Source organism: Girardinichthys multiradiatus, chromosome 8 (genome assembly GCF_021462225.1).
Source record: "Girardinichthys multiradiatus isolate DD_20200921_A chromosome 8, DD_fGirMul_XY1, whole genome shotgun sequence".
Lineage (NCBI taxonomy): Eukaryota > Metazoa > Chordata > Actinopteri > Cyprinodontiformes > Goodeidae > Girardinichthys > Girardinichthys multiradiatus.
Window position 1 is genome coordinate 30,122,372 of NC_061801.1, and position 16,260 is coordinate 30,138,631.

Below are 16,260 nucleotides of genomic sequence, written 5' to 3' on the forward strand. Positions count from 1 at the left end.
TCATTAGCTTGACCAAATGAGGAAGGAAAGGACAGGATTATAGAAGTTATAAATGGTACTTAACTAATGATAGAAGAGACACCTCATGGTCCATGATGGTAGCTGATGAAGGAAATAATTGGACACCAGAGTGGGGCACCACTGCTTATGCTAGTTATTAAAATAAGTTGTTTAAGTTCCATAAAGCTGATAATGTAATCCAGGTAATAGAGCGAAGAGAGTGAAAATTATGTTAGAAAAGTTAACCATAGATGACTAGTTCCAGGTTATTACAGGAGTATCAGGAACAAATAATAACTGATTATTGATGGTAGAGCAAGGGCTAACATGACTAAAAGAGATTGTGTTGTGTGTTTGGGTTCAAGGCTTTTATTATAAATAATTCCAGCTGTGATACCACAACCCTGTGTGATGGAAGTAATGAATCAAACTAATCCTAATGAAATGTGTCAACACTGGGATTCTGTTTTTTCCTGTAACTAGAGCAGATAAGGATAAATCAGTTTTCCATAAGTGAGTCACCACTGGAAACTATACATGTATAAATATGACAGAGAGAGGTAATAAATTGGGAAATCTCATTGCAGTATGGTGTATTACAATTGTAAAAGTAAATAAGTGTTTTAAACTAGTCTCCAGAGGAGACATTTGGTGGTGGTTGTTTGATTGATCACCTTCAAAAGTAACAGGACTCTGTGCTTAATTACTGTATGGTTATATCCTATGTTAGTAGATGAAGTAACAGATGGACTATTTAGTGTTAAATCCACATGATTGGTGTGATAGGAAGTGCAGAGAAGCAGCTTGGCAGACTGAGGGAGACTCTACATACATAGATGCTATAGATGAATATAAATTAACTGATCAAGTAGTTGCAGGATTTGAATCAAGTATCTGTTGGTGATGTACGTTGAACAGAAACGTAGACAGGATCAACTATATTCATTACAATGTACAAAAACTAGGAAATTGGACAAAGCGGGTTTGAACTGTCCATGACTAATTGGCTTCAACTTCCCTGATGGCATTCCAGAATAGAATTGCTTTGGACATGTTGTTAGCTGAAAAAGGAGAAGTTTGTGCTATTTTCGGAGAAAAATGTTGCACATTCACACCTAACAACACTGCTGCTGGCTGATGGCAGCCTAACGAAAGCCATAGAAGGTTTGAGATCTCTAAATGGCAAAATGAAAGAGCATTCTGGAGTAGACGCCTCGATGTGGGACTCCTGGCTGGATATGTTTGGGAAGTATAAAATTTTAGTATCATCAGTAATAATTTCCTTTGCAGTGTTTGCTGCAATTTTGACATTGTGTGGATGTTGCTGTATACCCTGTCTCCGTTCTCTGTTTAATCGTCTCATTACCACAGCTATTTCTCCTATGGAAAGCAGAGTTACACAACTCTATCCTTTACTTAAACCTCAGGATGATGAAGATGATGAGGATGGGACTGACCACTTTTCTGACCTGTATGCAGATCCATTTCTATATGATTCTGTGATTTAAATGTCAGTAAGTACCTCTTGTCTTTGTACTCATGAAGATAAACTTACAGTTACAAAATTTGACAGAAGTGGCTGTTAAGTGATATGAGAATATGAGCACATATAAGACAAACAGGGGGGAAATGTTGGAATAATTGAATATAGATTTGTCTTATATTTTCTCCTATTCTTTAACTTAACTATTTGATTATATAACCTTTCATGATGTATGTGTGAGAAAGGATGTGTGAGTTTGTCTGCAGGCAAAGATTATAAATGGAGCTGAACTAGCAGAGAAGGAAGCAGTCCAGTTGAGGAGGTCATAAAGATGAAGGCTGATTACACTCAACAAAAGTCACAACTGGCCCTGGAAGCTGAAAGGGGACTGTAGAAATGTGTTGTTAATGTATAAAGCTGTTTATGACCTGTTTACGATGCAGCTGTTGTTTTCCCCCATCCTTTAGAGAACAATGTTTTTGTAAACTAGGGACCCCCGAAAGACAATAAAAAGAGGAAGCGGTCGGATAGGCTTCAGAGCGGTGCGGGATCTGTAACTGAGCAAATCTTGACTGTCTCTCCTCGCAAAGCGAGTAAAAGGAACTAATACTTTGTCTCTCTTTTCTTTTTGTGTTGTTATAAATATTGTTAGGTTGGTTAAACCTGACAGATATATATATATATATGTGTATATATATCTATATATATATATATATATGCACGGTGGCGCAGTTGGTAGCACTGTTGCCTTGCAGCAAGAAGGTCCTGGGTTCGATTCCCGGCCTGGGATCTTTCTGCATGGAGTTTGCATGTTCTCCCCGTGCATGCGTGGGTTCTCACCGGGTACTCCGGCTTCCTCCCACAGTCCAAAGACATTTATGTTAGATTAATTGGTAACTCTAAATTGCCATTAGGTGTATTGCCCTGCAATGGACTGGTGACCTGTCCAGGGTGTACCCTGCCTCTCGCCCATAGACTGCTGGAGATAGGCACCAGCTTGAAAAAATGACTGACACACATGTATGTATATATATATATAGAGTTTTCTTTATTTTCATGCTATGAATATTGTAGCTTCACACTGAAGGCATCAAAACTGTGAATTAACACATGTGGAATTATATACTGAACAAAAAACTGTGAAACAACTGAAATTATGTCTTATATTCTAGGTTCTTCAAAGTAGCCACCTTTTGCTTTGATTACTGCTCTGCACACTCTTGGCATTCTGTTGATGAGCTTCAAGAAGTAGTCACCTGAAATGGTTTTCACTTCACAGGTGTGCCCTGTCAGGTTTAATAAGTGGGATTCCAAGCCTTATAAATAGGGTTGGGACCATCAGTTGTGTTGTGCAGGAGGTAGATACAGTACACAGCTGATAGTCCTACTGAATAGACTGTTAGAATTTGTATTATGGCAAGAAAAAAGAAGCCAAGTAAAGAAAAACAAGTGGCCGTCATTACTTTAAGAAATGAAGCTCAGTCAGTCCGAACAATTGGGAAAACTTTGAAAGTGTCCCCAAGTGTAGTCGCAAAAACAATCAAGTGCTACAAAGAAACTGGCTCACATGAGGACCGCCCCAGGAAAGGAAGACCAAGAGTCACCTTTGCTGCGGACGATAAGTTCATCCGAGTCACCAGCCTCAGAAATCGCAGGTTAACAGCAGCTCAGATTAGAGAACAGGTCAATGCCACACAGAGTTCTAGCAGCAGACACATCTCTAAAACAACTGTTAAGAGGAGACTGTGTGAATCAGGCCTTCATGGCAAAATAGCTGCTAGGAAACCACGGCTGAGGACAGGCAACAAGCAGAAGAGACTTGTTTGGGCTAAATAACACAAGGAATGGACATTAGACCAATGGAAATCTGTGCTTTGGTCTGACCTGGCCTCCATAGTCACCAGACCTGAACCCAATCGAGATGGTTTGGGGTGAGCTGGACCGCAGAGTGAAGGCAAAAGGTCCAACAAGTGCTAAGCATCTCTGGGAACTCCTTCAAGACTGTTGGAAAACCATTTCTGGTGACTACCTCTTGAAGCTCATCAACAGAATGCCAAGAGTGTGCATAGCAGTAATCAAAGCAAAAGGTGGCTACTTTGAAGAGCCTAGAATATAAGACATATTTTCAGTTGTTTCACACTTTCTTGTTCAGTATATAATTCCACATGTGTTAATTCATAGTTTTGATGCCTTCAGTGTGAAGCTGCAATATTCATAGTCATGAAAATAAAGAAAACTCTGTGAATGAGAAGGTGTGTCCAAACTTTTAGTCTGTACTGTATATATATATATATAGATATATTCTATATCTATATATATAGATTCTGATTCTGAAATAATGTTAAAACATACTTTAGTAGAGTAATTGAAAAGAAAAAGAAATGCTCTGACAGCAGTTTTTTCTCCCCATTCGAAAGACAGGGACAATAGAGTAACTGATGACTAAAATTGAACATGATGAGAGTTTGCATGGTTGTCAGTCCCTACCTGGTAACTCTGTTTTTGCCTGGCAATCTTTCCGAGGTGTAACCAACATATTGGACTGAGCAGGATGAATTCAATGAATCAAAAGGTATATTGAATGTGTTCCACCCCAATCCCTCCCCCATCCCGTGGGTTATCATGACTATGCATGACTATGAAATCTCAAGGCGCTGCAGTAGAGTTATTTTCTGCTGCTGGTGTGGATATTCTGATTGCTCCAGGGCCTTTTATCTTTTAGATAATAGCTATGGAAGCCAAAATCAACTCCTTTAGGCACGGTTTCCAGTAAGTGAATTTAGCTAAGCTTAATTTACTTTAAAGCAAAGTTCAATGACACTCAAGGAAGGGTTGCTTTTGGTTTTAACTACATTATACTCCTTATAAGAAAGAAATAAGTGACTTCAGAGAAGAATTAATTTAATTACATTAGCATGTGTTACCCACTTAATATTCTGTGAGTTTAACAAAGGACTCTAGTGTAAGTCTTTTCATGAACCTTCTGTACCTTGCTGAGCTAAAGAGAGAGAACTTCATGCTGAAATTTAAACAGGCATCTTACTGATTTGATACACTCATTGCTTTTTATTAAAATCTTTCTTTTCAGAATGTCAGAGTTATAAAGTACCTTTCCTTAAAAGACAAACAGGTCAAATTCATTTTCAGCTCCAAACAATTCAAATCTTGTTAAAATCTATGCAATTCATTCATTCATTCAAAACCAATCCAATTCAATGCAAAAAACAGACAATACCAAATTAGCTGTTACGTCAACCCAGCAAAAGGGAATTAACATCAACACATCAACTGACTGTTATTCTGAATCCAAGGTCCAGTATTTTAAGGTGATATGTGAGCACAAATGTTGTTTTAAACCAGAGTAATAAAATATTACAGATTTGTTTTATTTATTAGGGCACAATTATAATATAATAAGAATCTTTGTGATGTTTTAGTTAAGTATAATACATCTAACATTGGCTATAGAAGAACTCTTTCAAATTTTTTTTATATCCACCTTCATGAAGCTTTAAGAAATGCAGCTATTTAATTTGTATTATTACCATGGCCTTAAGAATAACACCTGGATAGCTACAAAATATAATTGTTAATATTTATAATTTTGATACTTTGCAACATAAAATTAAATCATAATATGGTTCAATTAAAAGTAGCAGAGTTATGGAAATTCTTGTTGCAATTGTTTACACAGGTGTTAATCTGTACATTTCTTGCCTTGGGGAGCTGAACTATGTGGTATGTTAGCTTCAACTGCCACCACTTATAAAGAAGGGAAGCTTGTTATAGAACTAAATGTTACATGTTGCCCTATTAATTTTGAGTTTACCTCAAAGAAATAAGGCCTTCTTGTAAACTTTTAAAATAGTCTATATCAATAGTTCTCTGAGCTTGCTGAAGGTCTTTTCAAATATCTCTTTGGTACTTTGGATTTTTTATCTCTAATTTTTGGTCTAATTTCTTGTTTTGATTGCCTCGTAAACCTGGCCAGTGAAGAGATTGAACAAAAAAGGCTCCTCAAACTGAAAAGATAAATAATGTTTGGATAAATTGTACATCTCAGTTTTTAACAATTTCTGGATCTTTAGGCAATTTGCTGCCTGCAACCCCCCCACAAAGACATGCACACTTCCAATATACTGAAAAATCACAGAACATTAATAATATAGTAGAAGTAAAGCTTTTAAAGGTCTTCATAAAACCTTGGAGGCAACTTCATCAGATTACATGTGAGTTTTTCTTCTTGGAACCAACATAAAAAAAACATTAGGAGGATTTAAAAACCTTTGCAGAGGGTTGTAGATGGAGCTGTGGTAACAATAAATAGTAAGTTTAAAAGCAAATCCCAGGTCTCTAATAAGTAACATTCTGACCTTCGCTATATGCAATCTAGTCTGCATTGAACAATTTATTTCTGTAGGTTATGCATTCAAATCATGTTTTATTCTTAGATCTAAAACACAAGCACATATAACGTTATCTTTTTCCAGAACATTAAATTCCACATTCAAAGAATTGTTTCGAACTGCTGTAAGTTATTTTAAAAACTGATTATATAAATGCCATTGGAAGCGCTCTGAAGTCTTTATTTTGCATCTTTGTTGCAACCTACTTGCAAATCTGAAACTCAAACCACCATCTATCTGTATTGCAAATATTAGTGATCAGGTAAGGAGTGAAAATATAGTAGTTAAAGATGTACCAAACTGACATAATTTAAAAAATAGAGTAGCATAATTGTATGAACATGGTTAGCTGTCCCTTACCTCCAGGAAAGATGCCTCTTATTCCATTTGTTTTGAGGAGTAAGACTTCTTTTTCTATGCATTGTTGTCACCTCGGCGTGAGACACATCTGGCAGTGAGCATCTCGGTGTTTTCATCAACCCTAATGTGGCTTGGTCTGTGAAGAGGACAAAAATAGGTTGTGAACCAACTTCATGGAAATATGTAAGACCTGAGCAGATCTTGCTTGACATGAATGGTTAATTTATTGTATTTTATTTACATCAAAACAAGCAGATTGCTCAAAAGGTTGCTCAAATGAAACTGCCAAATACCTAAAACACCGGTCTCTTTCAGCCCTCCAAACTTCTGCATGGCTTTTATGGCCTTAGTCAAGGCCTCCTTTGTCTGAAGCTGCCCAGTCGCCGGGTCAGGGGGTGGGAGGTAGCCAAACTTACTCAGCCAGTCCTGTAGATGAAAATAGTAGACATGCAAAGTTCAACAGAGTTAATTTGAGGCATTTGAAAGAACTGTAAAGCTCCTGAGATACTGACACCTGTGCATGTTTACTGTCTGTGGATACTGTGTCACCATGTTTATGCATATATAAAGAACCCAGGGTTGCTGTGTAATCTTTCTCAGTCACAGTTTCACACTATCACCATTCATGCCCCATTCACATTTAATCTGATATGCAGATATATAACTTTTTAGAACTTAATGGACAAATTTTTTCATATTTTTAAGCCAGAAAATCAAAAACTCTTAAAAATAAGAAACAAACATTACACCTTTTGATTGCTTTTCGATGGAAATACACAATTGTAAAACAAACTTTCTTGACGCAAAAAGAATATTTGGAGAAATGCATTTCTAAAACAGAAACACCATAACCATATGTGGATGATGTAATAGCATATGCTACAGGAAAGTGTGCCTATCATTTGTTTCAAAACGAAAGACTATTAATTTCTTGATAAAATCTGTTTAAAGGGAGTCTGTTAAATGAATGTACAGCCACTATTTAGAGACCAATGAAAGGATGGAGTGAGCATTATTTGTTCGTTCGCCGTCTTCCGCTTATCCGGGACCGGGTCGCGGGGGCAGCAGACTCAGCAGAGACGCCCAGACGTCCCTCTCTCCAGACACCTCCTCCAGCTCCTTCAGGGGGAGCCCAAGGCGTTCCCAGGCCAGCCGAGAGACATAGTCCCTCCAGCGTGTCCTGGGCCATCCCCTGGGCCTCCTCCCAGTGGGACGTGCCTGGAACACCTCCCGAGGAAGGCGTCCAGGAGGCATCCGGTATAGATGCCCGAGCCACCTCAACTGGCTCCTCTCAATGTGGAGGAGCAGGGGCTCTACTCCGAGCTCCTCCCGGATGGCCGAGCTCCTCACCCTATCTCTAAGGGAGTGCCCGGCCACCCTACGGAGGAAGCTCATTTCAGCCGCTTGTATCCGTGATCTCGTTCTTTCGGTCATGACCCAAAGTTCATGGCCATAGGTGAGGGTAGGAACGTAGACCGACCAGTAAATTGAGAGCTTTGCTTTTCGGCTCAGCTCTCTCTTCACCACAATGGACCGGCACAGCGCCCCCATTACTGTGGCAGCTGCACCGATCCGTCTGTCAATCTCCCGCTCCATTCTTCCCTCACTCGTGAACAAGACCCCGAGATACTTAAACTCCTCTACTTGAGGCAGGAACTCCCCTCCAACCTGAAGAGGACAAGCCACCATTTTCCGGTCGAGTACCATGGCCTCGGACTTGGAGGAGCTGATCCTCCTCCCAGCCGCTTCACACTCGGCTGCGAACCGCCAAAGCGCATGCTGTAGGTCTTGGCTAGAGGGGGCCAGCAGGACCACGTCATCCGCAAAAAGAAGAGACGAAATCCACTGGTCCCCAAACCAGACCCCCTCCGGCCCTTGGCTGCGTCTAGAAATCCTGTCCATAAAAGTTATGAACAGGACCGGCGACAAAGGGCAGCCCTGCCGGAGTCCAACATGCACTGGGAACAGGTCTGACTTAGTGCCGGCAATGCGTACCACACTCCTGCTCCGCTCGTACAGGGACCGGATGGCCCCTAATAAAGGGCCCCCGATTCCATACTCCTGGAGCAACCCCCCCAGGGCATCACGAGGGACACAGTCGAATGCCTTCTCCAGGTCCACAAAACACATGTGAACCGGTTGGGCAAACTCCCATGAACCCTCGAGCACCCTGTAGAGGGTATAGAGCTGGTCCAGTGTTCCACGGCTGGGACGAAAACCACACTGTTCCTCCTGAAGCCGAGGTTCGACTATCGGTCGGACTCTCCTCTCCAATACCCTGGCGTAGGCCTTACCAGGGAGGCTGAGGAGTGTGATCCCCCTGTAGTTGGAACACACCCTCGGTCCCCCTTCTTATAAAGGGGGACCACCACCCCAGTCTGCCAGTCCAGAGGCACTGTCCCCGACCGCCACGCAATGTTGAAGAGGCGTGTCAACCATGACAGCCCTACAACATCCAGAGACTTGAGGTACTCAGGGCGGATCTCATCCACCCCCGAAGCCTTGCCACCGCGGAGCTTTTTAACCACCTCGGTGACTTCAGCCTGGGTGATGAAAGAGTCCAACCCCGAGTCCCCAGCCTCTGTTTCCACCACGGAATGCGTGATGGCAGGATTGAGGAGATCCTCGAAGTACTCCTTCCACCACCCGATAATGTCCTCAGTCGAGGTCAGCAGTCTCCCGCCCCCACTATAAACAGTGTTGGCAAAGCACTGCTTCCCCCTCCTGAGGCGCCGGACGGTTTGCCAGAATCGCTTCGAGGCCAACCGGTAGTCCTTCTCCATGGCCTCACCGAACTCTTCCCAGGCCCGAGGTTTTGCCTCTGCCACAGCCCGGGCCGCAGCACGCTTCGCCTCACGGTACCCGTCAGCCGCCTCAGGAGTCCCACAAGCCAACCACAGCCGATAGGACTCCTTCTTCAGCTTAACAGCATCCCTTACTGCCGGTGTCCACCACCGGGTTCTGGGATTGCCGCCACGACAGGCACCGCAGACCTTACGGCCGCAGCTATGGGCAGCAGCATCGACAATAGATGCAGAGAACATGGTCCACTCGGACTCTATGTCTCCAACATCCCCCGGGATCTGGTCGAAGCTCTCCCGGAGGTGGGAGTTGAATACATCCCTGGCCGAGGGCTCCGCCAGGCGTTCCCAGCAGACCCTCACTATGCGCTTGGGCCTGCCGAGTCTGTCCGGCTTTCTCCTCCTCCAGCGGATCCAACTCACCACCAGGTGATGATCAGTGGACAGCTCAGCCCCTCTCTTCACCCGAGTGTCCAAAACATGCGGCCGAAGGTCTGATGATACGACAACAAAGTCGATCATCGACCTCCTGCCTAGGGTGTCCTGGTGCCAAGTGCACTGATGGACACCCTTATGTTTGAACATGGTGTTCGTTATGGACAATCCGTGACTAGCACAGAAGTCCAATAACAAAACACCACTCGGATTCAGATCGGGGAGGCCATTCCTCCCGATCACGCCTCTCCAGGTGTCACTGTCGTTCCCCACGTGGGCGTTGAAGTCCCCCAGCAGAATAATGGAGTCCCTGGGAGGGGCAAAGGATGGAGTGAGCATTATTACTTTCCCTAAAGATCAAGTAAGAACACCTACTCTTTTAGCATTTTTCGAGGTACTCTCTGCCATTACTAAATGTCTTTTGACTTCTGTGGATTGCTTTATTCAATTAAATCAGTAAATCATCAAATGTTCCTCCTGCAACTTTACCCACAATAGTAAGTTGCAGAAGTTACTTTTTTTCTCAGTGTATAAGCCAAATACCTGACAGACTGTGTTTTAGTATCTTAACGTTCCTTCCAACTACCAAATGTATAACATTAGCGACTTTTAAGCCCAAACCAGAAGACTAACTTTAGATGGAATAACAGAATTTGACTGGCGTAACAAATGGGGTCCTAGGAATAACATTTTCACAGTTATGTTATGCAATAAAACTCTCATGATTAAAGCATGTACTAATACTGTGTAGAAAAGAGAAACTTTAAGCTGCCTCCATACACTAGGTGTGTGGGTGGGTCAGTAGCAGAGCAGACATTAAAGCATCTACATAAATGCTGTCAGAGTTCAGAAAGTTTTTTGAATATTTTTTAGGTCACAAAAGGTCCTTCATCACTTTGGCGAAATACAGGCACACCAGGCTCATCACGGAGCATTTTTCAAATCCTGGGAAGGGTGTTGTTTGTTCAACTACTGCTCTCCGACACATTTTTTCCTCCTTTTCACTAAACAAATCACAAGACTTTACTTTATTGCCAAAGGTCTGTGTTCCATAGATAACATCACATAATTATTGGCTGAAGACCACATTTCTAGACATTTGCACATGCAAATTAATATAAATATCATGCCTGAACACAATTGAACAGGAAACATTTTAAAAATTGCATTTGTTCTAAGTGCACAACAGGGTTTTCTATTTATTTCTCTTCAACAACTTGTTTGATTTTGTATGTAATTATGCTAACCACAATGTAAGTTGCTCCATGTGCAGAAATAAAAATAAGCATAATCATTTTAGGGTAAAAAAAAAAAAGATGCCTACATCTATGCCTACATCTTAAGTTTCAAATCTAATCTAATTTATACTGCCATGCCTAACAGGCATAATGTATATAATAGTGAACATGGCAATACAATCCATTGGTTTGGAACATATAAGATTGAGGTATGGGAGGTAAATTTCTTTCCCCTCTCTCAATGCTATCGTCTCCATTTTCCCAACTACTCTTTCTTTCACTCCTACCTTTCTTTGTCTCTGCTCCATTAAATTCTCCTCTGACAGCTAATCAGAAAAGGCGGACTTTAAATAGGTTTCTGATCAGCTCTCATTGGAGGTGAGTGACACCAATCGATAGCGAGGCAACTGCCCTTTAATCACAATGCTAGGAAAATCCCATATACTGAATGGCCTTAGCTTTACACAAGTACTATGCTGCCAGGGTTTTACCTCTTCACACTTTGCTTCATCATCTGTATTGAACTGAATCCTCTCTAACAATGAAGAAAATAAAAGTTTCCAGAAATAATATTATATGAAGGTCAAATGGTCAGAGAATGTAAGTTGAATTTACAGTTAAAACCGTTTGCCCAAATAAAAATGTCATAGATCTTTTGTGAAAGCTGTTTCTTATGAGCCATTAAGACCTAAAGTATCTTCAGATAAGTCTCCTTGACTCTGTCTTTATCACAACATCTCTGCTTTATGGCTCAATAAACACTATTGGGACTTTTCAGATTTTCTTAAACCAAAGTTTAGCCATTCATAATTTTTGTGTATAACAACTAATTCTTTAAAGTCTGACCTACATAGAAATACTTCAGGATGGATTTTGCAAAGCCAGATGAAAGATAAGGCATTGCTTTACACAATATCAAAACCCCAAAGTTCTTTCAGACAAAAAAAGAAATATGTATCTTAATTTACTTTGTTACACAACCTACTAAAGAAACATAAAACATAATAACTCACATAAAAATTATATTTTCTTTATATTCACCTACATTTGTTCAGAACCCAGCAAACTAGACAGACTAACATTGTATTTTATTATTATTTAACTCTACACTTTGGTTACTATTTTCTTCTGTTTTTGGGTATACTGATAAGCAAAAGCATTGCATGGATCAGTATTAAATAGCACAATGCTGGTGACTTAGAATATAGACAATAATAAAGCACTCTTCAAAACAGGACAGACAAGATGACATGCCATACAAAAGGGGCAGATGTGTGTTGACCTTGTTAACTCAGGAAAGCAATATAGAATAGCTTTTGACTAAACCTGCCATAGTGCTACATTTGCCCAAGTGTGGTGGACACTGTGTTCCTCATTTGAAGAAGGTGTAGGTTTAAAACCAAAGGCCTCTGAATACTTAATAGCCAGATATGTCGTAAGGTTCAGGTGTAGGACATTACAGTTAACCTCAGTTTTATTGTTTTCCAGCTAGCACTACTATCATGGAGTTTTTTTGGGTCGGACCAGCTTGCAGGGAGATACTCGGGAGCCAGAAGGTACGGTTTTGATCCATATTTATTTATGTGGCTTGAATAGCACAGGATACTCGGCCACTAGAGCAGGAAGCAGAAAACAAGACGTACAGGACTTACTGAAACAGAACAGGAACTAGACTGAAGTGGATACTGGCACAAAGCAGGAGTATGTCAGGCGATAGCAGATATCTGCCAGATAACTTGCAGGACAAGGCAATGGGGAACAAATGAAACCGGTAAGCTTATATGCAGGGGAGGTGAATGGTGAAACAATGAGAACGAGAGGAGTAGTAATCAGATGAATGCTTACAGGTGTGCTGGCCAGGTGAAGGGAACTGAGGTAATGGAGGTTGCTATGGTGACTGGAGCTAGGAAACGCATAGACAGGGGGGGATACTAACACTAAACTAAACTGGGAGGAACAGGGAAAAGAAACCTAAACATAAGCTGACGTAAAAAGTAACTCAAGGAAGAACTAAATCTAAGGACATGGAAGGGACTATGTAAATAAACAGACTTACTGAATAACAAAATATAACTAACTGACAGGAACTAAAACATGAGGGATAAACGAAGAGAACTATTACTAGAAAAACTAATCAAGACAGAACTATACAGTAAAGCAAGGCTGGGGAAGGAACAAGCGACTGGGTAAATAATAACAAAGAGGGGTCTTAGGCCAAAGGGGAAAGGGAACTAATAAACTAGAATAATGCCGCAAGAATAAATAAACCTAACTAACAATGAACAAGCACAGAAACACTAAGTGAGAAACTAAAGAAAAAAACCAAAGAAGGAAAAGACAACTGTACTAATAATAATAATAATAATAATAATAACCAGAGGAGAAAACCATTCTAAGTAATAAATAAATGAGAAAGCCACCACCAAGGGAACTATGGGCGAGCGGAGAAAGAACTACTAAAACTAGGAGTCAGGAGAGAGAACAAAACTAACATCAGGATAACAGAAGGAATAAACAAACATTACTACTTAACCCAAAGAAATAGAAATACCTAACTGAAAAAGTAAACAAACACAAAACCAAAACAAAGTCCAAAATGGCAGATGCTGACAACTACTCCATCTGGGCCACCATGTATTAACCCGAAATAAAGAATGTAAACCTGGATTATAATGACTGTTGTTGAATTGTGTTTTTGTCTTTTTTACAATACCTTCAGTAGTCTAACCACATATGCAGTGGCTCTCACTGCACAGATTTAAAAAGTACTAGAGTGAAAGTCCATTAACATGTTACCCAACTAATAGAGACGTTCATTTTACAGTTATCAACTAACATATAATACATCCTCCCAGTTTTTGTCATGATGTAGGGTTGTTTGGTTTCTTCTTATGTTTTTCACAGTTAAGGTTTTGACTCGTTCTTTTGTTATTATTCTTCTTAGATTTTGAATCATGCTTCTGTTATTTTCCTGGTCATGCTTTAGTTTTGTCATCTTGTTCATGTTTTGTCAAGTTTGGTTTTCGGATCTGGTTATGCTTTAGCTTCATGTTTTTCTAGTTTGTTTATTAGAGTCTCTGTTTTTGCCGCAGCCACGTTTTGTTCTGTCAATTAAGTTTATTCGGTTCACCTGTCCAAGTTAATCTGTCTCCTTGCTCCACCTGTACCATGCTCCATTTATACACACCTGTTCAGTTAGTCAACGCAGAAACATCTTTCACTCTCATGCTCATGTCTTGTTTTCAAACCAGGTTTTGTTTTTTTGATCTTGCCTGCCTGTTTGTTTTGTTCCTGCCTCCTGCTGAGTGTGAGTTTTTGTTATTAAAACCTTTTTTCATTTACCATCACGCTGCCTGCCCGTCTGCATTCTGAGGTCCAATTTCAAGTAAACCGTGACAGAACCATGACAGTTTTACAGTATTTTAATTTTATTTCATTTCTGTTTATTTATATTGTGCCAATTCACAACAAACCTCATCTCAAGGCACATCTCATTCATTAAAGTTAGGATATTCCTTTACAACATACTCAACTGACAAAACCAAATCTTTGTTCACATGCAACAAGACATTCAAAACAATTTCCCAGGCAGCTTCTCAGTATGCTCTGTGCCCCTCTTTGGATTGTCATTTGATTAGTTCCAGCTTTGTGGTTGCTGACAGTGGCATAAAGTCTCTCTCTGGAGCCATACAAATAAATGATTTTACTGATTTGCTAAAATGTTCTTTAAAAAAACTCTCATGGCCTTTGTTTGACTTGGGTTCTTTTTTTTTTTTTATTGAAATCTGAGGCTCTATCCATATCTATATCAGCAGTTCTAAAAACTTCCCTCCAATTATAGCAAGTTAGTTATTTTGTCTGTCATATTGGAAGACTAAACAGCAATAAAATGGTCTGGGTTTCTAACTCTTAAAGCAAGCTAGAGATGGGTGATATAACTGCACTGTCTCCACTTTCAGGAAGATGACAAAAGCCTAGATGCCCTGGCAGCTTGAGTGTAGGACTTTTTAATGAAGTAGGAATAGACCAGTAGGCCTGTTTTTGAGGAATAGTTGGAGCACAGTTTTCTGTCAAATCTGTTTGACAATAGCCTTAAACTGAATTTAGATTCAATTAAAGTAACTAATAACATGAATATCATGTTAAAGTGGGACATGAAGGTTTATAAAATTAAACTTTGTGCCAAAACATCCAAAAACAACACATGGCAGGTATGTAGCTTTCACAAAAAGATCCAAACACATCAAGCAGCAGCTTCAGCTGGTCTTAAATCCTCCACAGTTTGCTAGCTTCCCTTTTACTGTTTCTTCATATACAGTAAGAGGCAGCTTACTTTGTAAAGTCCCACACTAATAAGTAGTTATTCGGGGACTCGTCATATTCGATAAATTAGAATAAGTGTTCCTATGGGGCTTGTTTGTCAGATTAAGAGTATTTTTTTTCTTTAAATAATCTTTAAGTAGGTGTAAAACATACCTTTCAAAAAGCCCACATTTCTGCATCAAAAAGGTTTTTTTTATTGGTCTGATGTAATATTCTAATCTTAAATGTCATGTTTTCATTTGCTGTAAACGGAAAATACTCATAATTAACAGGGATAAAGGCTTAAAAAAATCTGTTTGTGTGCAGTTATATATTACGTGTTTCACTTAATGAGATAAGTTACTGAAATAAATGAACTTTTTAACAATATTCAAATTTTTTGAATGACTGTATATGTTATGATTAAGCAATTTCACTGCAGATTTACCCAGTGTTTATACCTGATTTTGGCCAAAATAGTTATTGTAAAATAAAAACAACAAAATGCTTTAACATAGTAAAAATGAACAGTTTCTATTCCATATGACTTACTTTAAGCATTTTATAGTCATCTCATGCAAAATACAGGATATTTTAGTTTTAGTTCCAGTTCTCTAAAAGTTTTCTATTTTTGCAGCTTCATGAAATAAATCAAAACCACATTTAATTCCTGCCAGTGGGAAGACTGTTTTTAATTTCTGTGGACTTTATGAGACAGAAAAACGTGGTTCCCTGTGCTCCATTAAGATAGTTTAACATGCATTACAACAAACACCAAGAGATAATTGAATGTACCTTAAGGTGGAAAAAGCCAATCAGAGGACAGAAGACTGTTTTTGTTTAGCATACATTTACTTGATTATTAAACTACAATCAATTTAAAAATCTAAACACACTAAGATAACAGAATTCTAGCTGCACATGCATGAATTTGTATGAACCCTAAAGAGCACGACTTTATCTTCAAAATGCAAACAAAATTAAAAAGGAAAGGTGACACTGCTGCTGCTACTGTTGAGAAACAAGCCCCAGGTGTTTATGTAATGGATTTTTGGTGTAATGAGATAAAATACTCTGACCTTGGGTATTCGTTTCATCAGATTATCTGAAAGGCAATTTATTATTTATATTCAACAGCTTCTCAGTTAGCACACTAGGGTGTGAGTGAGACATCAGTTTACTGATTCATGTCACTTGGATGTACAGCAGTGAAACCAGAATGTAACTCTGAGTAT

At 39.7% G+C, this 16,260-nt stretch overlaps 1 protein-coding gene across 2 annotated transcripts in view; it reads right to left on the reverse strand.

Annotated features, from left to right (window-relative positions):
* Positions 1-16,260, reverse strand: part of LOC124873140 (matrix metalloproteinase-17-like) — a 134,978-nt gene that overhangs the window by 88,121 nt on the left and 30,597 nt on the right. Inside the window, exons 1-3 of one of the 2 annotated variants that reach the window (XM_047373669.1) lie at positions 12,376-12,449; positions 6,543-6,675; positions 6,250-6,385 (exon numbers count right to left, since the gene is read on the reverse strand). In XM_047373669.1, the coding sequence (XP_047229625.1) occupies positions 6,250-6,385; positions 6,543-6,582 (176 nt within the window). In that variant the 5' untranslated portion in view covers positions 6,583-6,675; positions 12,376-12,449. Of the gene's footprint in view, positions 1-6,249; positions 6,386-6,542; positions 6,676-12,375; positions 12,450-16,260 lie in introns of those variants that run through there. The other variant, XM_047373668.1, reaches the window with a different exon arrangement.